The sequence below is a fragment of the Enoplosus armatus genome, chromosome 1 (genome assembly GCF_043641665.1).
Source record: "Enoplosus armatus isolate fEnoArm2 chromosome 1, fEnoArm2.hap1, whole genome shotgun sequence".
NCBI classification, from domain to species: domain Eukaryota; kingdom Metazoa; phylum Chordata; class Actinopteri; order Centrarchiformes; family Enoplosidae; genus Enoplosus; species Enoplosus armatus.
Window position 1 is genome coordinate 4,407,323 of NC_092180.1, and position 27,592 is coordinate 4,434,914.

At 42.7% G+C, this 27,592-nt stretch overlaps 2 protein-coding genes across 5 annotated transcripts in view; both read left to right on the top strand.

The window, feature by feature from the left end:
- LOC139282589 (protein arginine N-methyltransferase 3-like) overlaps positions 1-4,816 on the top strand; it is a 48,037-nt gene extending 43,221 nt beyond the window's left edge. For all 3 annotated transcript variants that reach the window (XM_070902376.1, XM_070902393.1, XM_070902384.1), the window contains exon 16: positions 4,577-4,816. In XM_070902376.1, the coding sequence (XP_070758477.1) occupies positions 4,577-4,686 (110 nt within the window). In that variant the 3' untranslated portion in view covers positions 4,687-4,816. The remainder of the gene's footprint in view (positions 1-4,576) is intronic.
- Positions 4,817-10,255: 5,439 nt separating this feature from the next.
- Positions 10,256-27,320, top strand: slc6a5 (solute carrier family 6 member 5). Of its 2 annotated transcripts, XM_070902936.1 has the most exons (16): positions 10,256-10,579; positions 10,610-10,738; positions 12,257-12,404; positions 12,971-13,102; positions 13,226-13,399; positions 14,781-14,931; positions 15,375-15,507; positions 16,831-16,965; positions 17,055-17,158; positions 17,711-17,835; positions 17,998-18,110; positions 21,743-21,874; positions 22,272-22,371; positions 24,247-24,347; positions 25,783-25,950; positions 27,165-27,320. In XM_070902936.1, exons 1-16 carry the CDS (start codon positions 10,256-10,258, stop codon positions 27,318-27,320), a joined length of 2,325 nt encoding a protein of 774 aa, XP_070759037.1. The 2 variants fall into 2 exon arrangements, with proteins under 2 accessions (XP_070759037.1, XP_070758957.1); XM_070902856.1 differs by having other exon boundaries at positions 10,256-10,738.
- Positions 27,321-27,592: the final 272 nt, after the last annotated feature.

The following is a 27,592-nucleotide window of genomic DNA, read 5'->3' on the forward strand; positions in this document are numbered from 1 at the left end:
GTTGAGGCTATAATGATCCATCAGTCTGGGTGTGTGTGTGATCGAAGCAGACTGAGGAGGAAAAGTTTAAAGGAAGAACAAAATGAAGGCGGGAGTGTGTGAGTGAGCGGCAGGTTATTGATGTGCTCGCTCCACCCTGGCACCCTGACGGTCCCCAGCCTCCTCCAGGGGCCGTAAACCAGAAATTGAGTTTTTAACAGCATTCACCGGCTTCCTGCTAGGCTCCTTTGGTGTACTTTACAACACACGCACACACACATACACACACACTGCTCCTTTACACACTCAAATTCACAAGAGTACTTGCATACTCCTATACTAAACTCCCCTCTGGCTCTAAGAGAAAACTTCCTAAAGTCACCTTGAAGATGACAAAACTCTCTCACACAGGCACGGTGGCCTCTCCTCCTGGGTGTTGACTGAGAAGCACCTTCAGCTCTGATTGGCCGTAGCGAGGGCCAGGCATTAACATCCAGTGGTTTGTTTTAATACCGATTCTGTCTGTGGTGATTTATCGTAGCAGAGACTGAATCCTATTTGATGTGTTTGTACGAATGCAGCAGTAATTAACTCTGAGGCTGCGCTTCTGTGGGAGGCGCCGGCGGAAGAGAGAGAAGGCACGCAGCAGGCTGGAACAAAACATCCCTGCAAATCCTCCCGGCTGGCAGCGTAATAAATTAAACAGCGAATCATTTGTCATGCTCTGCTGTGTTTGTGTAGCTCAAGTATTGAAGAGGAGGGTCCTTTTTCACAGTTTTACCTACTTAATGTTTGCAGGGAAAGGAGGTCACGCTGTTTTTTTTGCAAGAAAGTCCCATGATCCTCGAGGTGAGGCGGTGGCCTGGTTACCTGCGCCGAGGGCCCCTCGGAGCAGCTGAAACACAGGCGTTTTGTTCTGTCATTGGACGGTCAGGTGGTCTTTGTTCCCACCCACTTTCATGACTCACCCCCTCGCTCCCGAGTGGAGCTGTAGCTCTTCCAAACCTCCTCCTTCCCCCGCCCACACCTGTCCAGGCTCAGTTTAAACAACTCTCCCCCTCCTCAACCCCCCCCTAAAGTCCAGGTAAAAATCTGTTTAAACCAGGGTATTTTTCAGTAAACTAAGAGTCTTAGCACTGAAGTGCTTCAGCTCAGTCTCTCACCGTATGGGGCTGCAGATACCGTAGGAGTGTGAGCTAAATGGTCAAAATGTAAATGACAACAGTTTAAACGAATCACTAATGCGAGCCGTGTATTTCCAGTGTAATTTCATGGAGAAAGGCTGTGTTGGGCTGAGACGGGCTGTTTCTGTGGGCCCGGTTGTGCTTAATGACACTGGCATGTTGATGTACGACATCGCGCCTCCATTCCCCGACTCATTTCCACACATGGTTAACTCTTTCTCCCAGCATCTGAGTGGCCAGTTTACTGAAGGCACTGAGGCCCCTCTTCCATGGGGAGTTTGGTCTGACTGATTACAGTGGATCTGCTGTAGTCGCGCCACGACTGAGCCGACGTTCGGTTGGTGGTTTGTATGATTCAGTGCTTTAATGTGAAACATGAGGGATTAGTTGGACAGTTTTCTGCAAAGTTATTTTGAGGGGGAAAGTCTTTGGTCCCACCCCTCTTTTTTTCTTTCAGTTGTGTTTTAACAGAAGGCCACCAAAGGTCAAGCAATTATTCCTTTGACCTTTTATCTGCCTTTTACCAACTTGAGTTTGACTGCAGCCTCCCATGAGCACCAGGCTCTGTTGCTGTTGCCAGAAATTGAGGCTCCTTGTGTCATTTCCTATAAAATGAGTGAAAGCAAAGATAGTTTGTTTTGTTTTTTGGAAAATCTTTGTCTTTGTAGACATTGAAAGGTAAACATCCAGAAATGGTGCAGAGCAAGAATACTTGAGTCACGCCTAACACGGAAACAGATGTCCGCAGTCACACCGATGTACCTCCAACATAGATGGCTGTTTGCATTTGGGAGATCTGCATGAGGTTGAGCACCACCTGGAATCTGGAAAGAGGGTTGGGTTAGGAGAGCTGAAACCACCTGCTTTCAGATCACCAGTGTGTAGCCACAAAGACAACACAAACCTGGCGTGTTAGGGACCTTTCCTGTTACAGTTGGGTCGTCTTGTGTCCACAGTGTCGACCACTGACCCAGTTCGTTAAGTTGGTGATGGAGTGGGAGCAGACAGCGTCTTTTAGATTCTTATTACAGGCTACATCTTTTTCCAGCCTTGTCCATGCATCAAGACAGTTGTATCGTTTTTGGCCACCATAAATCCAGTTTTCCACCCAAAGTTAGTCAATGCTGTAGCAAGGCTCCTTACTACAACAAGGAAGAGACTGAATAGTGCACTGAACACTGAATAGTGTGTGTTTTAATATTTTTCTCATTACCGTCAAGGCTTGACCCTTAGTTATATTTCAGGAAGGCGGATCACAGCTTCAACGAAGAGATCTTTGGGCAGGTCCCTCTTAACAGTTCCCATGTCCAGAATGAGGACTAAAGGGGATCACGCTGAGGCAGGTTTTCGGTTTGGTTAGTTGTAGGCTTTAAATGCTGTACAGCACTTTGTAATATTATTTTGAAAAGTGCTTTATTAATAAGTTTAATGTAATGATACTGTTCATAAAGTTTCCTCCTATGCTCTTTTCCAAAAGAGGAGAGAGTCTTGACACCTCACTAACAAATCTGAACTGTACTGATGCTCCTTTAGCTCTTGTTCATTTGTTACACTTTCTGCTTTTGGAGAAGCACCCACAGTGTAAACGCTGCGTCTGTTGGCCCTCTCTGCAGTGGAGCGACAGACCCAGAGTGCGGCGCCAGCAGCAAAGACTCGGTGACAGCGACGTTGGCATGGTAACGAGTGAGACGTGACAGCAGCGATGGCGGACGCTTCACTGGAGAAAGCTCCACAGTCAGCATTTTCTCTCCTCGTCCTCCTCTAACCTCCAGCAACGAATTGCGCCTATCACAGAGAGGAGGTGTGGGGGGGGGTGAGAGAATGCTTGTTTGCCGTGTGGGTAAACATTCATTTACCTCCAGCAGTCAAACGTGAAGTTAATCAGAGTGATTATGCGTCATAATCATCAGCCTCTTCTCCCGGCCTCCCGGTCGCTCGTGCGTCGTACTGTAAACTTCCTTCTCGCTGCCATCTGGAGATTTCGGCGAGTCTGCATTCATACATATACACACTCGCCCACAGTCTTACTTATTAACATACATTAAACCACGTTGCCTTTACACACGTCATCGTTTCTGTGAGCGCTCATGCTGCAGAGGCCTGAGCTCAGCAGCACTGTGCTGCTGCAGGGCGTCAGGAGCATTTCTTTTTACGAGCAGTTATTCATTTCTCTTTTATTATGAACACGCTGATCGACGTCTTACTGAGGGACATTTTGTTCTGCCTTTTGATGTGATTTGATGTAAATAAGTAGAAGTTACGGTCATGATATACTGAGGATGGTTATCAAGAGCAAAATCAAATGAACTTAATCTGATGTGAACAGAAACAAAATCCACCCGCTTGTTCTTAAAAAACAAAAAGTCACACAGGAGCAAACATGACTAACTTTACACACATGCACACATCATTTTCCATCCCAAAACAAATGTGACTGGTTTCCAAGGAGAGAAAAAAAAACACAAAATCCTTTATTTTGTAATTATATCAACATCAATGAGCCCTGCTGATCCCTCATTACCAGGAATCTGTGTAAAACTACTCAGTCCTGTTGGAGTAACGTTGGCTTAAAACTACAGCGAACAGCTGTTTTAGGAAATTCCGGAGCCTTTTTTCTTTAAATGAAACAAGATATTTGTGACGCATTTTTAAGCATTTCGGCAGGAACCATCAGGCGTGAGGCTGAGTGCTCCAGACATCCTAGGACAGTTGGAAAGTATTGAGGGATTAACTAAGGCATTGTTGGTTTTGGTCTTTTCATGCAATTTATTGTCTGTAAGGGAAATGTAGACTAATTTCAGCCTTATCCTTTAAGTCATACACAACATCATAACATCCTTTAGCGATGTAGCATGAGCCCCTTCCAGTTTAACAAAATAATGAACTGTTGAGTGTTGTAATATGTACACACTGTACTGTACAGAAGGCAAGTTACAATAATATTAGTGTTTACTTTCCTGTGAACCATTTGCAGCATACAATCGTAGTGGCTACCAAGGCGCTCCGGTCTCATACTGTAATCCACTTCTACTTTGGGTTAGGGTTTGAAAAAGTTAGTTTAGAGCTTTTCTCTGCTGTGCCAAGTGCCCGTCTTTGTTAGAAGAAACCCCTTCATGACAAAACCCGGGGGAAAAACTAACAGTTCTCTCTGTGTTACAGTCTACACTCCCAATTCTTCATATTTTTAAATAAACATTTGGTTATTGTTTCATTATCAAGTGTCTTGAGAACCCTTCCTGTGAGAATGAACTTTAAATAATCTTTGACTTTAGCTGTAGTCCTGCCTCTTGTTCAAAGCAGAGAGGGGCAACCGTGTGACTGGTTTCAGTGATTATCACAACTTCAAACACAAAGGAGGAGAAACTAACTGTGAATTGATGTTGGCATTTCTCTCTGCTTGCTCTTTTCTTCAGGGGAGGAACTCCAGGGAAAGATCACCGTGCGTAAAAACAAGAAGGACCCTCGCTCACTGTTGGTGACCTTTGACCTCCGAGACAGGAAGCAGACTTACAGCCTGCAATAACGTCAGTCAGCCATCACGCGGTGCAACATCCAGCCTAGCTTTTTATTGACCATTCATGTATTCACAACATGTGGGAGCTGGATGGAATTAAAACACGTGATTCTGATGTTTCTATTGTTCGGATTGTTTCTGTGCCTTGTAATAAAAAAACTAAGATTTTCTCCTTGTGAGTGTTTGATTGAGCGTATGGTAAAATATCCAACTCCAGAAAGCATTTGTTTGGCGATTTGCGGGTGAAATTAAGAATAAGATTTTTAGATATAATTCTTGTTTCAAAGGCATTTCAATTACTCATTATTACATCTCTTATTTCAATGTGAAGCAGGTCCCAACTACACATTGAACTGCAGTCGCATACATGCTGTTCAAACAGCAGTTATATGTTACCTAGATTTCAAATCCAGTTTATCCCAGTTTCAACCTTTAAATGTCTTTAGACCTGCAAATAACCAAAAGCGATTCAGACCACTCTCATTATGCACCATTACTCACATGCCTCCCTGCATGATCAAAACGTCCAGCAAATGAAAAAAAACACTAAGAGGAAGTCGCTGCCAGCTCTTTGTTAGAGAGATTTTGTGCATTTGCCAAGTATTTCTCTTAATTTCCCTCCTTATTGTCCTACTTTGAGCTGCGTGAGATCTCACCGGGGGCATCATCCATCTTCCGTGAGTTTACTGGGACAATGCGAAATGAATTTAAGCTTTAAAAAGGCTGACTGAAGCCTCTTTACATACTTCATTGAGCAGCTCTGCTTACAATTAAAGATTTTTCTTTCCTTCTCTACCTGAGATGATGAATCCTGGACTCTGAGAAAGTGTAGTCATCTGTGAGGAGGAGGAGCAGACTGTGGGGCTGGCTGCCTGTCTTATTGGTGAGTTGACAGTCACCTCTTCTGATGTATTTCTACTGCTTCTGTGTCCTCTCTGCCATTATATTAATAGTCTGGTGTGCGTGCTGACATCAAGTAGGGCATGTGCTCACAGGAGCCGGCTCTTCAGTGCAGGAAAAGATGTGTGCATGTTTCTGAAAGTTCGGTTGAAAGGAAACTATCCACCGGACTGCAGTTGTATCTTAAATATCTTGTCAACTCTTCAACCATAGTCCATTGAATAGTTTCATTTTCTACCTGATGTACCTGGACGAGTGAGATGAATTTACAGACTTCTGAAAGCCTGACATGCTGAATTCCCGCAGCACCGTTCTGCATGTTGATGTGTGTGCTGACATAACTGAAAATTATTCAATTTAAAAAGCTGAAACTGTTGGTTTTGTGGTGTTTGAAAATCTCAAGTCTTTTAATGAGCTGATTTCTTTTAGAAACAGATGTCAATGGTGTTAATTGTCTCACAGGCCGACATTTCTCTTCTGAGGCCTGTCTATGTTCATCAGTAGTTTATTTTGTAATCCCTTTGTGGGTCATAGCTAATTCACAAGGAAAATCATTCCTATTTATTATATAAAAAGTCAGAATATTTGCAGCATTTTGTTTAAATTTGCTTGTAGTTTACAAACACATTCACATACTTTGTTTTTTAGATGAAGGTGTAATTTGCACCACCTTTATTTAGGGTGTTTCTTTGGGTTGGGTGGCCCATAGTGGCCTGCTCCCTGATGAACACCTTTTGAATACAAGGACGTAAATTGAGAAAAAGCCCACGAGCTTATAGAAAAATACTTCATATTCTTGTTTAAAACTAAATAGCTGCATGAACGGAACAGGCGCCATCCAATAGCAGTCAGGCATTTAAACTGCTTCTCCTGAGGAAGCTGCACACACCGCCCGAAGTTGCATTGTAACGTGGGAAGGCTCAGTCAGCCAGGACTGACGTGGTGCTGATGATGATGATGATGATGATGATGGGAGCCGGGAGCCTCTGGATGACCTCCTCCGCTGAATCACTGCTTTCCAGGCGCTTCAGATGGATGTGGCTTCTTATCACTCAGGCGACAGTGGGAGTGATCAATTAATTACACGAGCTCTTGTAATTAACGAGCACGAGGAGACACCCAGAAACCCCTCCGCGAGGCGGTTAACTCAGCTCCTGTTTTTCCAGTTTGTGAAGGTGGTTCTCTAAAAGCACCCTAACCCTCTCTTTTTTATTATTATTATTATTATTATTATTATTATTATTATTAAAAGTGAGAAACCAAAACCAAGAAAGCAGGAAAAGCTGTTTATATTCTATGAACGGCTGTTGTGGACATCTTGAGTCTTTGTCAAACACGTGGTCTGTATTTTGCTGCACGTGTGTAAAACCCTGCAACTTCCTTCAATGAAACATTTCAAAGCGTCACGAGAATCAAAACTAGGTGTGTGTGTGTGTGTGTGTGTGTGTGTGTGTGTGTTCACACTCTGGAAGACGAGCAGAAATCAATTACAATTATTCTCTGTTGACAATGTAATTAAACCGGAGGCGGCGGCTGATACAGCCGCTCTTATCTGGACCGGACGGAGATTTACAAGCGGAGGGAGCGCCGCGTGCATAGCAAGTGAACGGCCCCGGGTGGGACTGCGCGTGTCCCGGGGTAACCACACTGATCCCGGCGGGGAGGCTGCCCCAAACCTGCTCAGCTGTCGTGAAATCAACGCAGGTTAAAAACAGGGCATCCAGCGGAAAACATTATTTCAAAGAGCCCGTAGAAAAACGCCAATGAGGGTTTAGATAAAGATTAATTTTAGTTTTAGGTCTGTGGGGTTGTTCTTTCGTTCTTTGGGTGCGTTAAAACATTTGTCTTGTTGTTAGGATCCTAACAATATGATAAAAGTTATTTTAGTATTATACCGTAGCTCTCTAACGTTAGGCCTTGTAGGCAAGCCTGTGGTTAAGAACAGTGTAAGATACCTTAATGGCTTAGTTGAATCATATGAAAACAACAATTAAATAGACTAAAAATAGGCCATATACATATATTATTACGGAAATTTAGATATTATTATTATTATTATTATTATTATTATTATTAAAGGCCTATCTGCCAGGCTTTATCGCCTGTTCAAGAACAACAGCAAAACAACGTGGTTGCTAAGCAACGATGCACACGCCGACTGGTTATTTTTTTTGAACACGTTTCTAATTGGACTGTCAGGTCTGAGATCAGTGTTCAACGTACAACCAGTCTGACTCCGTCAGTCAGAGGAGAGGGCCGGAGCTGTTCCGCTTTAATGAACAAAAAATATTTCAGTGTTGCTGCAAAGTGTCAAGACTTTAACATTTTAAAACATTCACCATTTTATCAATTCCCCTCCCCTGTGTTGGTGTGTGTGTGTGTGTGTCTTTATGTTGGATAGCATGTGCTTATGCGTGCTTTGTCTTCAGCTCGTCCACCACGCTCTGTGTGATGGTCTACTGCATGGAGGCCTAAAGATACAACCGTTTATAATGAACAGGTTCTCCTTCATTGATGAGACAAAGAAGGTCGCTTGTGTCTTTTTTTAGTAAATCCACACTCCGAGAACTTGCATGGGCATCATCCGTTTAAAGGGAGACTTGGACGATGGTATGCGCAATGCAGTCTTTTAGAATCTCCAGTATGGCACCTTTTTTTTTCCTCCTCTGCTGTCACTTCTTCCAGTCCAGGCTCCAGTGGTTGGCTACGGTTCCTTCTGTAACACGTGATTTAAGAAAAAAAAAAAAAAATAGGCCTCCTTCTTGCGTAAGACTTTAACAAATGAGTAGCTTTATAAAGACCTCGCCCACTTTTTTTTTTTTTTACTTGATCAATGCTCCTATCGGTGACGCACGAAGGAACTTATAGAGCCTGCAGCGCGCCGTGCGTAAAACCCGCCAAGTGGAAAAACTATTTATAGTTCAGACCATTTTTAGCACATAGTTTTTAACAGTCTATTTTACACCTACAACTTCCCAAAAAATCAATTTATGTAGGTGTATTTATGATATGTCTATGCGTAATAATATGTATAAAGAATACCAGCCTCGCCTTTGATATAAAAACTTAAATACACACTTCTACAACTAATGGCCCTTTGCTTTTATAGTCCACTTTCTGCATTTTACAGGCCACAGTGTTGATGACCAAAGGTTTTCTGTATGTAAAACCAAGAATGGTCTGAACTACAAATGCTTCTTTCCCATGAGTGGCTACTGTAATTGTAACTGTACCAGAGAAAGCCAACTCAGCACAGTGCAAACATCATTCACTAGACCTTCTCCAATAATATCCTAAACCTGGAAATCTTTATCCTCAACGAGCTGCCTGCGCTCGTGTGGGATGGATCCATGTATCTGCGGAAGCGTCCTACACATCCCTGGAGACAAGTGTATTAATCAGCTTTGAAAGAGTCCGTCCAGCGCTCACGCATGCACAGTGCGTAACCAGAACGCACACAATTCACGCACGCACACACGTCGTCTTGGCTCCTGTTGTCCCTTTAAAAATCCGAATCCAAGGCCAATGATTTATCAAACTCCTATTATCAAGAAAATGTCACGCGAAGGGCACCTTGCTCTGCACTGACGCAAACTCCGGTCTTTCCCACGGAGCTATAGAAAAGCTTTGCACTTGGTGCTTTGCGCGGCGACAAGCAGTCCGCTTCCAGTCCTCTCCTCGTCCTTTTACAGCTGTATCCATCCTGCCAGCAGACCTCTGCACAAAATGGTAAGTGTCCGAAAACACTTTCTTTACTTTTCTTTACTTTTACCCGCAGTTTCATCTGTCTTGTGCACTTGTTCGGAGCTGTTTTCATGTTAATTTGACACTTTTTAAAAAGCAGTTTGGCACGTTGCGGTACTTGCGCTGTCCATGGTGCTGAAATGCAGCTGTGGCTCAACATTAAGAACTTTCTTCACTTCATTCTGTCACCAGTTCACCTGTTTTCTCCAGTCTGGCTTTTTAAGAGTTTAAATGGGGGAAAAGTTAAATTTTAGTCCATCGTACCTCTTTTCCTATTTTTTTTTTATGTATTCTGTTTAAACAGAAACGATTACAGCCAGGTGCAATTCTTTTATTTTCTCACTAATTAACAACACAACTAAGCATTAATCAATCAACTGTTTTGTTTTTAATAACCCCCACCCTCCCTTTTTTTTTTTTTTACGAATCTGGAGGTTTTTCCGGCTGCTTTCCCGCCCCCCCCTCAAAGCTAAATTTTAGGGAGTCATTTGTAATTCTGCCGCCCCGGGTCCGCTCACTGCTGTAACGCCGGTGATCTTGCATGCCTGCCGGGGAGAGCGGAGCTACCGAGAGACCCGCAGCAGCTTGTCTATTGCCCATAAAAATCAGTGGATGTGTGTGGCTGAATGACATGAGGGGGAAATGGGGCGTAAAATTAAAGAATCTTGCAGAAAGCGAGAACTGGAGAAGCAAAGCAACCCCCTCCCTCCAACACACACTCATACACACACACACACACACACACACACACATCAACACACTGTAGGCTGTGAGCTGAAACTATAGAGCAGCCAGAGCCAGAACATGCTGCAGAAAAACGTTGCAGAAAGAGAATTGAGCATATTTAGTCCCAAAGCAGGGATGGGCTGCAGCAGCCTCACAGCTTCACGCTTTCTGCCGTTCTGCTGCCTTTTGTCTTGCTGATCTGTCACTCATGTTCCAGGATTTCTCTGACCAGAGAGACATGGCCAAACAGCCGGCCAGCGCTCCCACAGGCTACATCCCGGCGCAGCAGCCCGACGGAGCTGCGGGACTTACAACAAACAAACCGGACAACACGGCTGCGTGCCCGCCGCCCTCCCCTCACCATCACCCGGCGCCTCAGCCGCCACCTCCGTGCAACGAGAGCAAAACTTTTTGTCCCACGGAAAATAAACCGGGAGAACTGGACACCAGTAAAGCGTATGGGACGTTTAAAAGCACTCCTCCGCCGGTCCCTGGATCCGTGGCCGCCAACTCGGCCTTCAGGAAGGATTCCGTCGGTTCGGCCCGCGGGGGGTCCGCCCAGTACGGCGACCCACTCCGGGCCTCGGCAGAGCAGAACAACACCGCGGGCAACTGGACGGCTATGAGCCAGACCACCATCATACTGGGAACAGATGGGAACACGTCTGTTCAGCCCGGCACCGTGACGGGGGTAAGTCAGCTAAATGAACCGTTTCCTTAACGGAGAGCGGCTGGTCTGAAAGCGGAGCGGCTGGAAGCAGGTGCGGTGTGGATGTTTCCGTGTGTCGCTGATAAGAAAGCTGACTGGATTAACCTGCTGCCTCCAAACAGGGAAGGTGCAAACCCCCCCTGGGAGCTCTTACCGCCACGCAGAGCTTCAGTAGATCAGTGCTGTTGGTGTGTGATGCTACAGTATGGGGTTAATGTGGGGCTGCAGGCTCTGGTTTGTGGATTTGACACTGTGCAGATGTGCCTAAAAAGTGTTCAGTTGTAGGCCAGCAACTTTCGAGCTGAGTGCTTGTGGCTCGATGAGCGGATCGCAGCCTAAAGATCATTATGAGGCCATAAACGTAGACTGATCGTTCATTATCGGATGATTTGAAAAGAATTGTTGGGCTATTTACAAAGAAAGACAGTGGCCCGAATGATTTCATTATCTTCTTCTCTGCTGTGATTCGGGATGTGTTAAGATCCCCACAAAGCCACATGACAGTAGTTCACTGACCTCACGCATGGACGGCCGAAAGGCTGAATTCTTGCCTGTAATGAAACAGTACTTTGGGTGGACCCTGAGCTATTTGGCGTCCCTGCTCTGCGCAGCGCCCGGTCCTGATCCCTCTGCACCAATCTGATGTACCATCAAAACTTTCAAGCCCGCCTGTGTCAGCTAAACATCCGGGAAACAAAACGGAGGCATTCTGTGTTAATCAGTGTGATGAACGACCAGATCCGCTTCAGCGCAGAGGGAACATGAGAGTTTTAAAAAAACGATTTCCGGTGATTTGTTTGACTTGAGTTTTGCTCACAGTTACGATGGTAACACGATTAGTGATGAAGAGGATTAAATCATACTCTCGCGGTATTGTCGGTGTTCCCTGCTCCCGGCAGACGCACTTGGTTGGGCCCAGAAGCCCAGGTGTTATCCGGTTGATAGGCAGCACTGTATTACATGAGACTGCGGATCGTTTCCAATCCCCGCGAGGGAACCCCCACCCCTCACACACACACACACACACACTCACACACACATTCCCATGCATGGTGTTGGTTATGTATCTGAACATTCATGGCGTTTGTTGTATGGATTTGCTCACATCCTGCAGCGCGGCTGTGATTACGCGTTTGTTAGTGGGCCACTCGCAAGGTTTTTTGATGAGACTTAGGATGTAATTTTAAGCGGTTTGGTGGCAATAATGGGCCTAGAAGTGCGGTTGAAGCTGAGTTTTACAGACAGTCTCGTCATTGGACAGCTGCTGCTGAACTCCGACAGCCAAACGCATCTGTAACGTCAACGAAATGAACGTGAAAGAGAAATAATTAGTTGCTCATTTTAAATGAAGAAAATATTTCAACTTCAGTAAAAAAAACCAAAAAAAAAAAACCATCTTAAATATTGTTATTTTTCTAATGTTTAACTTGGGCTCTATGTGACTAGGCTGGGTTTTTATTTTAGAGAGTGAATGAATGTTTTTTTTTTTTCCCCTCTTAGGCTGAAGATGATGATGAGGAGGGAGATGAGAATAAGGCCAGAGGAAACTGGTCCAATAAACTGGATTTTATTCTGTCCATGGTTGGCTATGCGGTGGGACTGGGGAACGTGTGGAGGTTCCCTTATCTTGCCTTCCAAAATGGTGGAGGTAAGACTTCTGGGTCACTGGTTTTAATTGCCGACACAGAAACAAACGAAAAATCAGCTCAGAAAATCGAATTTAGCGTTTTAAGTCAGTGTTTGAATTATTTCTCATCTGCTGAGATGTTTCTTCCAACGCGTCTTCCAGTTATTGCAGGCCTTTAACCAGGCGACAGACACTATAGGCCCACTAAAACAGGATTTAAAAATAGCTTACAGAGGCGAGAGTTTGTTCAGTGATTATTCTCATTGGAAAAAAAACGGGGAAAAATGAAGATAAGAGAAAGAAAAAATGCACTAAAATAATGTATTTATATTAAGAAAGCTGTGAAAAAAATGTCACAGTTGATTATAATATGAATATTAATTGTAACAAAATAGTCTATGAGATGTAGTATTATTATTATTAATTTGTTCAGCTATATGCTCAAAGCCATTTACAGATAATTGATGATTTTCACTCATTAATCAACGTAATGATTCATACTGTGTGTTGTTTATTACTGTGTGTGTCCATCTTTATTTTTTAATGAATTGTTGATGTTAGTTTCAGCCTGTTTCTTTTCCTTGCAGGAGCTTTTTTGATCCCCTACCTGACAATGTTGGGCATCGCCGGCATCCCCATCTTTTTGCTGGAGGTGTCCCTGGGCCAGTTTGCCAGCCAGGGGCCCGTGTCAGTGTGGAAATGCATCCCAGCTCTGCAAGGTAAACTGCCACAACTAATCAACGGAAGGACCATTCAAAAATAAAAACTCATGTCTTATCACCAAGAGCTCTCTACCTTTCTTAAGAGTAATTTATATATTTCGTCTCATTTATTTATTTTAGGTTGCGGGATTGCCATGTTGATTATATCTGTCTTGATAGCCATATACTATAATATTATAATGTGCTGGACACTGTACTACCTGTTCGCTTCGTTGAAGGGCTCACTGCCATGGGCTAACTGTAGGAATGAGTGGAACACGGTGGAATGTAAGGACAAAGACATGCTGCTGTTAGGTAAGACACACACCTACACACACACACACACACACACACACACACTAAAAGCACCTCTCTCTCCGCAATGCGTCATGACTCCCTCAGCTGAGGTGTCCTGCAGTATAATGAATCCTGACCTGTGATCTCTGCGGTGTTTTCACTCTCTAAAACACTTTAAATTCAGAGGCACTTCACTTTATCTGTTGGATCCATTTTTAATGATACAGGCCAATAATATGTAAAGGGAGGAGGGGGGGTGGGGGGGGCTCCATGTGACAGATTACACTTAGAAACAAACATCTGATGTATTTTCGATTATTCGTTTGTGTTATAATGTCCGATAAAAGCGTTTTTTAATGCTTTAAAGCTGCAGCATACAGCTGAAGCAGTCTGTCTTGGTGTGCTTTTTTAATGAAACTGTATCTTAAATCATGTTTTGACTGTGAGGAAATGTGCGTGCAGGGACACGGAGGGGTTTGATGTCGGTCTGCGTCGAATAAACATCGAAATTCCGTTCATTTCGCGTGATATTTGCCTTTAGCGATTCTGTGAATTCAGCACAAAAACTGCTTGCTTGACAAATTTACTGTACTGGCGGAGCTGCTGCAGTGCTGCAGTGAGCCCGAGACGGACCCCTGCCGGCTGCTGCGCGAACTACAGGCATATCCGACCCTGTAGTCTCTCAACCCCATGAATGAGGAAATCAGTTAATGACAACAAGCATCACAATACACAACACATAGTAGATGAATTATGTAACCCGTGATATATTAAAATGTGTGTGCATGTGGCGGGCTGGACAAAATAATATGAACACCTTTACAATCTGATACAACAGCCCTGCAAAACATTATAAATACCATTTGTAGTTTATCGTTTTCACATGTTTGTGTCATAAAGTTGCTGATCAAGGTGGCGGTTTTTGAGGCCTTATTTTGTGGTGATGTAGGATTACATTCAATGGTTTGAGTTTTTAGTTAAAGAAAACTCTCTCAAGTGGTTCAGTCAAGATAATATTCAAAGAGGTATTTTCAGTTTTGGTCAGTATTTTGTTTTGAAAATACATGTCTGTGTTTTATATGTATTAAAAGCAGGATTTGAAAAATGTAAGTCATGAATGAGTCTGCACGAAAACATTGGGCTGTCAAAAGCAAAACAGGTTTTCTTATCTTTCCTACCTAAAATGAGGCACAGATTCAATATAATAATTTCTGTTATTCATATCTAGCTGTATATATAATATATAATATATATATATAATCTAAATCCAGTTCAGATCCGTCTGTTCGCTCCCACCTTACATTCAGTGTGAAATCCTGAGCAGACAGTAAGCGCCGTCCCACAGCAGCAATCTGCCAGTCTCTCCCAGTTGATGTGTGTTGGTTTCTGATTGAAACAGACTCGTGTATCCTGCGGGACAGAAACATCACCTCCATCAAGAACTCCTCTTTCTGTCTGTCCGCAAACACTGTGGGAAACCTGACGAAGCTGTTGAACATGACTGTGGACGGCAACAAGACCTACGTCAGCCCCAGTGAGGAATACTTCAAGTGAGTGAAGCTTCTGGCTGATGAAAACCTGCAATCTGAAGTAGAATTTTGATTTGATAGAAACAACAGTCTAATTTTCATAGTTTTTTTTTATGTCCACAGATGAGATAAAATCTGTTCAAATCTGTTTTCACTCACTGTTCTCATGCAGATGTTTGGCTTTAGGGCTTCAAAACAGGCAACAACAGTGTTGACAGGCACTAAGACCAGGCTTAGTCACAATGATAACTTCTTGTTTTAAATGTTCCCAGTCACTTTTGAAAGGGTTTAACAGAACCACGTGTATACATATTGGACGTAGAAAAAGAGTTTTACAACAGTTTCTGACAATGTTCTACGTCTACAAATCTTTGTGCCTTTGAATGAAATATAATGCATTATGTTTTAGTTTATTGAGATTTGTTTTCAGGCTGAGTTTTTTGCTGTTTGAATCACTTCTGCAGGTACAATGTGTTGCACATCTCTAAAGGAATTGAATATCCAGGAGACATCCGCTGGCCTCTGGCAGGCTGTCTGATGCTGGCCTGGCTCATCGTCTACGCCTCTCTAGCCAAAGGAATCAAGTCATCAGGAAAGGTAACAAAACACACATCTTCTGCCTGTTAGCGCAGCTGTAGCAGAAAATCTGTGGGTGCCTTCAATTTTAAATTAGCACACATATAAGAAGTGAGTCCTGCTGGCCCTCAGCAAGGGAACAACTCATGTTTAATTAATAATTAACAGTCCTGACTGTGTGTTCCACTTTGGATCTACCTATAAGTTGTAATGCAGTAGTGAAATGCTCTTTGAACTTGATACATATTGAGAATTTCTTTTTAACTTTTGTTGCATACAATCATCGAGTGCATGAAAACAATTCTGTATAAATTAAGAAATCCCCCTAAAGCTTCTGACAGAGGTCTGATAATGTATTCAAGAGGAATCCGATTCAATAAGCAGCTTCAATTCTGGATTCAGATTCGATAAATTGAAAACAAACTCCAACCCTAATTAAATGTACACTTACTACAACCTGTCCACAGAGCAGCAGTGTGGATGAACAAGCATTGACAGCAGATAATTAACAGACTTTCATTTAACATCCGTGGGGTTCTTGTCTTAGCACACCCACAGCGTCTAACCAGTGCGATGCCATAATAACTTGTATACTTTTGGGAGAGACTGAGGAGAGAAAACATGCAGAAAGAAACATTTTACATGGTGCTGATTGCACCAAGGATTTAAGAGCTCATTCAGATTGAAGTCTTGTATAACATTGCCCTCTACTGGACGTGGATGTGACATACACTGTGGCGACAGTCAGACCTCAGCTGGCACAGCTAAAATGTACACTATTTAGATTGCACCAATAGATCTGCAGCATGTTTTAGGAAACATCTGGCCACCTGTTTTTTTAATTTCTATTATAGGGGCCTGTGTGTGTGTCAAGGGTTACTTATTACATCAGAATCAGAAATACTTTATTGATCCCCGGGGGGGATTGTACAAAATATAAAAATAAGACTGAGTCAAATAAAGGAATAAAGGAGGAAAGTAAGAAAAAAAGAAGAAAACAACAACAGGCTGCATGCATTTTTGACAACTCTTACTCGTTGGTGCATTAAGGACGCTGTGGAAGCTCACATTTGCTTTGTAGTCATGATCTATATTTGGGGAAATCAAACCCCGGAAGACATCGTCGCTCATACAAATCTGATTGTTTTTTGTTTCACAAAGTTGCTGTTTGTTCGAATCACCTGACATGAAGGAAAGAATCCCTCAAAAACATCTTGCCCAAGAAACTTTCAAACTGCGTTTAGGTCAAGTTTAGGTCAGATGTCCAGTGTATTGCTTTCTTAAGTGTCTCCTTTCACTCCGTCTCTCTCTCGTTTTGTCTCATCTCGTCTCTTCTCTGCACAGGTGGTTTATTTCACAGCCACATTTCCCTACGTGGTGCTGGTCATCCTGCTGATCAGAGGAGTGACCCTCCCCGGTGCCTTCGACGGCATCCTCTACTTTATCACACCGAAGTGGGAGAAGTTGAATGATGCAAAGGTACCTGACGTCCGTTTGTTTAATTCAACCGTGAATGAAATGAAATGTTCTGCTCTTCACCCGCAGCTCGTTCTCTCTTCCTCTGTCAGGTGTGGAAAGACGCAGCCACTCAGATCTTCTTCTCTCTGTCGGCTGCTTGGGGAGGCCTCATCACTCTCTCCTCCTACAATAAGTTCCACAATAACTGCTACAGGTAAACACACAAAAGGTAAACCATGCTTCTGGCAGACAAATTCAAACTGTCACCATAGACACATGAGTCTGTATCTGTATGTCTGATAGCAGTGAGAATAATAAATGGCACTCCTCTCAGCCAGCAGTTCGGTGTTTCTTTCATTTTCTTTCACCTAAAGTATTCCCCCTCTGTGTTTGAAATCGGTGATATATTATATTTATCACACTCACTACGTGGCTGTTATTGTTCATCACTGGGTGAACAAAATAACAGAGACATTTTACAGGATAAAGCACAACACCCCCTTGTGTGCACCTTCTGTAACACTTTTTAGAGCCCTCTATTTGCAGTGAGTATTTATTCCTGCCACCAGATGGCGCCATTGCGTCTCTCACCTGTGTGTACACTCGACAGTGATGTCCTGAGCATCATCATACTATATATATTTATATTTATATATCACTTGATATCTGTAGCATGTTTTGAATATTGCTGCACTATTTCAGTCTCTAAAGCAGATATTTGCTTATTCAGCCTCCGTTTTTTTCTCTTTCCTCTTTCCCCCTGCAGGGATACTATTATTGTGACATGTACAAACAGTGCCACCAGTATATTTGCTGGGTTTGTCATCTTCTCGGTCATTGGTTTCATGGCACATGAGTTGAAAGTGCCAATAGAGAAGGTGGCAGATGAAGGTAAGATACCAGACCAGCAGGCAGCAGCAGTAGGCCCGGCACTGCTCACTGAAACACACCTGAACAAGTTGAGATGCTGTGGAGATGGTGTGTGTGCATCCTCATTTACGTGTGAGTGTGTGTGTGTGTGTGTGTGTGTGTGTGTGTGTGTGTGCGCGTCAGGTCCAGGCATAGCGTTCGTGGTGTATCCAGAGGCTCTGACCAGACTTCCCCTGTCTCCTTTCTGGGCGATCATCTTCTTCCTCATGCTCCTGACTCTTGGCTTGGATACCATGGTAACCACTGCTCCTTAACTGTGTGTGTGTGTGTGTCTACTATTATATGTCTATACTTACGTGGCTCATATGTCCTCATAATAAAGATGAGGAAAATCTTCCAGAGTAAGGATATTTTATGGATTTTAGGAATTAAGCTTGTGTGGAAAAATTCAAGACCTGCGTAAATACACTTGACATTTAAACCAGATTAAGATGAGAAAATTGCATATATACAGAATGGGATTATCTTAATTTAGCACAATGACTGGAAGCAGAGGGAAAGAGTTCGCCCAGCTATGTCGAAAAGAAAAAAAGAAAAAACTTTATTTACGTATTTACGTATTTGTCTTGTTAGCTGCAAGCTAGCCACTAATCCATCCAAGGGTTAGCTGGGTTTTGTTCTTGGTAGCTTGGAAACTCTATGAGGACAGGACTGATGCTGCATTCAGTTACTGTGTCCAGTGATTGTTGGTCAAGAAATAGCTTCTGTGCTAATGCTAAAGCTAACTGTTCCTAAATCCACAATAAACAACAGGTAAGGCAGTACTGGAGTTGTTGGAAGGTGTATATATATATATATATTTATACTTTTGATGGAGCTAGCAGCCACCTCCTGCTTTCAGTCTTTGTTCTAAGCAAGGCTAAACTGTACCGGACCAACTTCTGTTAGGACACACAGAGATAAAAGATATGAAGGGATTAATATCATTCCTCATCTGAATCTGGGAAAGACAAGCAAACAAACCTGTTTCCTAAAATAGGGATTTTTTTTGGGCCACTTGGGGGCAGAAGAACTACACAACACTCCCGTTTCAGCTCTGGTTTGGTTTCCACTGACTCCTGAGAAAAATGTCTTGCCGTTTAGCTGCTTCATGTTCCATTTCTTTCACCAGCTATTTGATAACTTTGTCTATCTGTTGTTTGGTGCCAGGCAGGTAGTGTACAGTGGGTTTGTCAGGATATTTTTACTGAAGTAAATGTGGTGTAAAAACAAAACAACGGGCTAACGGAGGCTAAAAAAGCTCAGTGGAGCTGCAGAGTTGGTGATAATTCTCTGTGTGTACATCACTGCAAAAAAAACCCTTTCACATTACACATAGTCATTGGATTCAATGTTAATATCAAAATTATTCTGTGTTAAAGGGTTATAATTAATCTTAGATCAGAGTATTAATTCATGCAAATGAACGTCAGTGTTCAGTTTGTATTTCTAGGTATTTATGTATTTTCCGTCATTTTTTGGATGTTGGTTTGTGAGAAAACACTGTTTCTGTTGTGGCCGCAACACCAAACAGTGTATTTCTGTTGGTGAAGATCTACAAGTTTCACAACATCAACAGTCTTAATGTCAGTGACGAGAGTCTCTTGACTTTTGTTTGCTCCAAAGTAAACACTCAACTTTGGTGGCGCCATGTTTAAATGCCTCAGACATTGACCCAATTAACATAATTACCCGTACACACCACCCACTGCGACTGATTTCAGCTGAAGTGCTCCAGCTCTCCGGGTACTTGAACAGAGGGGGGTCCGTGTGATTGGAGTGAGTGAAACTAAGCTGACCTCAAAGTTTCTGAACAACAACGATAAAAATAAATAAATTGAAGCTTAAGTACATTACATTTAAGCAAGGTGGTTCGAGCCTCTGAGTTCCAAACATGAGTGTTTGAGGACGACACCTTGGACTGCGGATGATTCCACATTCCTCATTTTTCACTGTTTTCTGACATTTATAGATTAAACAATCACAAAAAAATAATGTAGAGATTAATGATTAGTGAAAATAAAAAAAAAAGACATTACATTTACACTTAAATGATACACTAATAAACTCAAAGATAATTAAATTCAACAATGAATAATTATATTTCCCTTTTCTGTCCTTTGATTGTTAATTAATAATTGCATTTAAAATTGAATATAATAATAGGAGTACCATTTTCATGCTTTTACACCAGTCAGACTATCTCTAACAGCGAGACTAGAGTCCTTTTAAAACAGAAACAACATTTATTTGAATCTCGTTTACTTTCTAAATTATTTTGCTAAAGAAAAATATATTGAAAACCATCATTTTATACACTTTTATATCAACAATGGATCAAATGAGCATGTGTAATGTGAAAGGTTACGCTCAAAGTAACAAACTAGCTAGCAATGAAGCTAGCTTTGTCTAATGAATAACATGTAGCATTTAGCAGCTAAAGAGACAGATATTTCCCTCAGGAGAGGGTGGAGACCAGATTGAAGTGACTCCTTTTTAGTATAATCCATGTAACTCTACACTTCTAAGTTACACTTCTGGGAACAAAACTTTAATTGTGTGAGTTACGGCACTGATTCATTCCTGATGGAACTTCAGTGAACAAACACTTCAGTCTCCGGGATGTTTTTAAAGTCCAGAGCACCTCCAGATACAATCCTGGGCAAACAATTCCAGCTAAAACACCAACTCCTTCAAGTGCACCGAGATGCTTCTGAGCCGAGCAAAGGAGCAGAGGGCACAGGGGCGCATTAAGACACAAGTCAACAGTAACGGTAAATGATGATGTTACTTTGCTTTGGCAGCCGCGGCTCCGAGGAGAGGGCTGGTGGCTTTGTTGTAGAGAGCTGCTCGGCGGTAATAGGCTTGGGATGTTGACGGGAAATTAGTTTTGGGAGCTCAGGAGGAAGGAGAGGAGTGGAGAAGTGGCAGATAGCTCGGTGCCAATGGGTTTCTACAGCACGCACACACATATACCAACCTCCCTCAATTTGTCTGTTTGTATGTTCATCCACTGCTGTCCTCTGGGCTTTGAACCCCTTTTACCATCATGTTACACACAAACTCCACCTGTTAGTCCTCTCCATTGTAATCTGCGTTCTTAATCGTTATTTGTTTACAGATCTTCTCCTGCTCAGGATTAGGACAGTGTTCTTTATTTGTTTTGGAAAATAAATGAAAATACAGTGTAAAAATGTGTTTACTGGATGAATTGAGGACGAATGCGCACACAACTGCACTCCACAACACTGGATACTGTATTCTGATAGCAGCAGCTGCACTGATTCAAATGAGTTAACCTGCTGACTGGAGGCTTTTCAGTTGAAACGCTGCTGCAAACTGGCCTGAGTGGATCATTTTCAGTAAATCTGTAGTCTGACTCACTGGATGTAGGCTGCGGGTATAATCCTGCCATTAGCTGACTATTTCAGTCATAATTCTCCTCCCCTTCAGCTTTCTGCGTGCTACAGTTTGCCACCGTCGCTGCATCCTGGGTGTAGCGCCGACCAAGACGATTGTGATCCCACCGTACCAGAATGATAATGGGTTCAGCCAGACCGTTCTCCAGCTCTGGCACAGTGCTAAAACGATGTGTGGGGATAAGTCTGGCTATGCGAGACTAGTAATTCTGTAGTGGAGACAGCCAATCAGGATCTGCTGTGACATGTTAGCTTGAAACAGCGTTTAAAAGTGATGTTGTTCTTTTTTGGAAACCAGAAAATTAAACAGAATTTATATTAATTCATGGTATTTTTCAGTCTTGATTAAACATCCTTCTTAATACATATGTTTAAACCTCCCTTATCTCCTCTTCTCTCCCCTTTCTTCACACTTTTTCTCCGGCTCATTTTCCTTTCGCCCTTCTTCTTCCCAACCATCTCTATCCCAGTTTGCCACCATTGAGACTATCGTAACCTCTGTGTCAGACGAGTTCCCCAAATACTTGAGGAAACACAAACCGCTCTTCACCCTGGTCTGCTGTGTCTGCTTCTTCATCCTGGGATTTCCCATGATCACAGAGGTACGACACGGACACAAAAACACACATCCATGTGCACACTGATGCCACGCCACGGCCACACTTAAGCATTCTCCCCCGCGCCCTGCGACTCTTTCTTTGAATAAGCTGACAGATTTTTGCATGTAAAGCGAAGTTGCAGCCTTCAGAGGACAGGCTCAGTGAGTGGAACAAGAGAGGCTGAGTCTTATTAAAATCCCCCCAGACAGCTTCAGAGGACAAAAATCCAGCCTAAAGTGGAATTCATACATGTCATTTCTTATGATTCGGTACAAGCCAGTGTGAAAGTTATGACCATGGACAAGTCAGAGGTGGAAAGAAGTGAGTGAGGACGGCAGGGCTGTCATTGTAAGATGTAGCCTTGAATTGTTTTTGTAATATTCTGTTTTGTTTGTGACAGAGTGGGATGTTCATGCTGCAGCTGGTGGACACTTTCGCAGCCTCCTACTCTTTGGTCATCATTGCTATCTTCGAGCTGGTGGGGATTTCCTACCTCTACGGTGAGTAAGGCTGCTACATCTCATGACCTTTGACCAACAAGACAACAACATACTGACAGTTTTGTTCTTGTAGTAGTCCTGAGGGTGAGGGAAGGTCACGAGGTTACCATAATCAAAAGGTCAGCCACTGGAGGTCAGCAAAGACAGGATTGCCAGGGGGTGTTAAGTTACTCTTTATTTCTCTGAGGAGCATGAATGTGCTCGGCCTACTTCATTGTTTGTCAGATGTATTTTTTTGCACCAGGAAATATCAACTTTCCTCAGCTATTATTTTCCCAAGAGAAATTTGGTCTGCGTCCAAACTTGAACACATACAGTTAATGATGGAAATGCAGCAATTGCAGAAACAATTCATAAAAGTAATATAAAGTATAAAAAAAATGGTAAAAAAAGTATTACAAATATAAAAACTTAGATAAATAAATAAATAAATGAATAACGAATTTCCAATCTCTGCACAGTCTTCAGTAAATTGCATAATAACCTCCCACTTAGATTTTTCTTCAGAACAATTGGAGAGTAAACATGACTATCAGGAATCATCCTCTGGGCATCATTAATGTCTCCAGCAAATTCCATGTAAATGAGGCTATTTGCTTTCTATATACTGTCATAAACCAAAGTCTCTCAAGTGAAGGTTTTTGACCTGATGGCACTCAACAAAATCATTAGGATTCATACTATGGGGACCACAGATATTCATTACCAAAGTGATGGTGATCTTGTGAACGTATCTAGTTAAGGACCAAAATATCGGATGTGCTGACTGACCTACATCTTCCATCCTTTGTTGTTTACAGGTCAAAAAATCTACTTAAAATCTCTTTCATCAAATATCAGATATCATAACCTGTAACACAGCTCCAGGAAAACATTTCTGTTTTAAAGATGAATTGTTTGTTTAGTGCCAATTGTTTATTTAGGTTTATATATTCTGACTTTTAGCCTCATGTATGGGTCAGGCACCGGAAAACACCGGATCCTTCAGCTCCCATTTGCAGCTCAATTGCGTCTTTTGTTAGACCCTTGATGCCTGGTGTCTTTCAAACTCCACATGCCCAGTTTGTGACGCAGGCTTGCTGTTGAAAATCTTGTGAGTGATGTCACTTGAGTAATTTTAAAGCTCAGTGAAATGACCCTTAACGGTGTGCTAAACCGAAAATAATTTCGTCAGTCTGTGTTTTATCTGAGAGTTTCAGTGTCCCATGATGCTTTGAATGCTGATTTAAAAAAAGGTCAAATTTAAAGATCTTTAACTTGAATGTCAGCTCATTGAAGCAGCTGCTGCAGCTTCGATACAGAAACAACTGAAACTCCTAAACTGTTTGAACAGAACAGTCAAAACGACTTCGTGTTGGACAGTAGCTGTGTACACAATGTTATTCCAGCAGTGACCACTAGGTGTCTCTGTTGTAATGTATAAGTCACACACGCAGGCAGAGAGCTCAGGTGTGTGTGTGTGTGTGTCAGAAGGCTGTTACCAAGGAGCAAAGCAAAAGGCTCACCTCCAGTTTGTCAGAGCATCAGTACAGGTGACATATTGAAATGACTGTGTGGCTCTGCCTCTTCATGTCACTCACTGTTATCCGTCAATAAAGGCAGAGGAATGAAGCCATCTGCTCCCTCGCTTTTTCTCAGGGACGACAGAAACTGATACTCTCTCTCTCTCTCTCTCTCTCTCTCTCTCATTCACACACACACACACACACACACACACACACACACACACAGTCCTGAGGAAGGATTGAATTTGCTGGTCCTTTTTTTTTTAAAGCACCTTATTAAACCCAGGTCTGTGTCTGCTCTTTCTCATTTTCTCCCATTTCTCTCATCTTTTATTTTATTTCTCATCTCTTTTCTTTTTTCCTTCTGCAGGTCTGCAGAGGTTTTGCGAGGACATTGAAATGATGATTGGTTTCCAGCCAAACCGATTCTGGAGAATCTGCTGGGCCTTTGTGACTCCAACCATTCTGACGGTATGTTTGTTTTTGCTCATCTCATTCTCTCACAGACGCATTGACATGTGCAGCTTAAAATGTTCCTATTTCAACCGCCGCCTCTCAAGTTCATTGATTTGCAATCGGAAAGGAACAGGGGAGAGACTACTCCTGTTACACGGAAATCGAAAATTATTTCTTCCTTCTAATTCCTGTCATGTCTCCATAGTCTCAAGTTGTCAAAATAGTAACAAAAGCACGTTTATTTCCAGAGAACACATTTTCTGTAAAATGGCCACTTATTTGTTGTATGCTGTGTAGCAGAAGCAGTAAATTCTGACGCACAGGGTTTACCAGCATGTCAGTGTTGGACACTGGCCAGCATTAATGTTAGTAACTGTGATGGAAACCACTGTAGCTCAAAAGCATAGGTGATGATGACAAATGGAGCAGCAGTCAAGCCGGCTGGTCATCTTACTCTCACGAGGGAGTTTAGATTTCCTCAGGGAGCTCACTGATGCACAACCCCAGGCTAATCTATTTCTGTCTGCCTTCTTGTTTTCTTTTCCAGTTTGTTTCCCTTTTCTCTGTCTCAGTGTCATCATTCTCAACCAAATGCTGTAGATAACTCACCGCTCATATAGTAAAAAGGACGGTCTCATTTTCGCTGTCGCCTTCTTCTTTATATGGAACAGTGGACACAGCTTTAGCTATGTGTCCTGAGTTCAGTGCAGTTAATTAGGAAGAAATCTACTGTGCAGTCTTCATTTAGTGCAGAAAAACATTAATTAAAATTAAACAGTTCAGCAACATCCGCAGTCTGAAAACTTTAAGATTTACAGTTGTTTTTATTCTTACCAATGACGATTTGTATCTGAAGGACGCAGAAAGGGCAAGTCATTTAGTCGTAAATTACTTTTTAAGTAAGTTTGCTTTCCCAGTTAAGCATCGCACTAGTTTTGGATGAACTGTGGAGTGATTTGTTTCCCCTGAAGGATTGTGGGTTTTTCTGCCATTATTCGTATTGTACTCTAGTAAGTATGAACTGTGTATCCAGTTCCAGTCATCTTGGTTATTCATCTCGGTTCTTCTCTGAAGCTTGACAGTGACCTTCCGACACAAAACTTACAAGATGTTTCTGTGGGAAGATACAAATGCAGATGTTTTCAGTGGTTCTCAAAAGGAAACTAGCGATTTTATTTATTTATTTCAAAATCTTTTCTTCACGTGTACAAATAGCAACGACTATAAATCCGCAGCATGCACAGATTTTGCTCTTTAGCTGTGCAAGTGATAAGTGATCTACTCCTGTTGAAAATGTGGGTATTTTTCTGTGAAAATCTGCAAACACAACTACATTTGGCAGTTTTTCACTCGCTCAGAAGCTGAAGTGACTGGCTCAAGGACAGTGCGGCAGTAGTTCCTGAAGGCGTCTCATTTAACATACATTTCCTGGATTCCCTGGTCTGTGCAGGGCATCCTGGGACTGAGTCTGTACCAGTGGAAGGTGATGACGTATGAGGACTACACCTACCCCACCTGGTCCATGGTTATGGGCTGGCTCATGGTCATCTGCTCCGTCATCTGGATCCCCATCATGTTCCTCATTAAGATGCACCTCGCCCCTGGCACTTTAATCGAGGTAATAATTGAGACAAAGCCGTGACGAGACATCATCACGTATGTTTTGTTTTTGTCTGCTTCGCACACACACAGTCTCACACACACAGTCTCACACACACACACACACACACACACACACACACACTGTCGGAGAAATCAATAGTCTCATCCTTCGCTCATTAGCAGGGAGAGACGGGCTGCTGGCTGAGTATTAATTTGGACATTTTTCTGGGAGTCTGGCGGGTCCCTTTTAAATACTTAGATTAATGGATGATGATGATCGTGGCTTTCTCTCCTAACGTCTCTGTTCCCTCAGCAGCTCTGACAGAGGCCTCAATCACAGACCATTCTCAAGTTTACATTTTAATTTCTTTTCTTTGTTTTGACTGTAATACATTTACAATCATCTTCGTTTTTACTCATACTTTAGGGCAATATTGCATGGTACTGCTGCAAAACAACTTCAAACACCCCACATGTTTTCGTGATGTTATACAAGCAAAAAGAGGCAGCCCAAAAACTTTCTTTTCATTTTTTTTTAATTTTCAAATCAGTCTTTATATCATCTTAGGGTCAAAAGAATAGACTTATTATACCCATTATGGGGAACAAACAAACCTGGAGGACCAAAAAAGAACCACAAACAGGAGGACTGAAAGTTCACAGCAGTAAACGCAGCAGGCGTATCAGTAAGGTCAACTATATGTTCATAATGCAGAAAATTAAAAGTGGGCTACATTTACTGTATATAACATTTTTATACCAAAGCTCTTTCAGTGTGCTTCTCATTAGCCCACACACATTCTCACACCGATGCTATTCAAAGCAATGGCCTTGCCCACAGCGACTGGGATTCTCAGAATGAGGTTCAGAGCGTGGACATGTGGACAGAAGGCACATTGTAATTTTAGATAAAAGCGCTCATAAAAACACAACATCTGAAAAAAAAAAGTATTTTCTCATATATATTTCTCAGTTCATGGTAGTGTCTACACAAGATACTGTTTAAACTTCCCTTTTGCTTCCCTTTTCTTTACTTCAGTTCAGATGACTTCCTGTGGTAGCATCAGAAAATATACTGTCACATGAACACGGCTAAAAATTCTACACATAGGAGCTTTAAGCTTCAACAAGAAAGCTACCATTCAGTGTCCCACCCCCCCACTACAAATATGAGTTGATGTAAATGCTCTGCCCATGTAAACCCGCTTTGTGTGGCCTCTCCTCTTGCAGCGTCTGAAGCTGGTCTGCTCCCCTCAGCCCGACTGGGGTCCTTTCCTGATGAAGCACCGTGGAGAGCGCTACAAGAACATGATTGACCCTCTCGGAACCAACTCCCTGGGCCTCAAACTTCCCCCAAAGGACTTCCAGCTCGGGTCCTACCAGTAGCAGCCACCCCGGCAGCACTACAACCACCACCTCCAACCCATGCAGGGGGCACCGGGGCACCTCTTCTTCTCCCTCCTCCTCTTCTTCCCCTTTTCTTCTCTCTCTCTTTCTCCTGTCTGTACTTCACACCCTTTACTTCCTTCCTGAGTTGTGGATGTGGAAACAGAGGCTCCCTTCCCGCTTCCTTCTCTTCTTCTTCACCACTTCTTCTCTTCTGTCAGGCAGGAGTGGCTGCCCAGGTGGAGTCTACTCCTCCGCTGCTGCTTTTTACT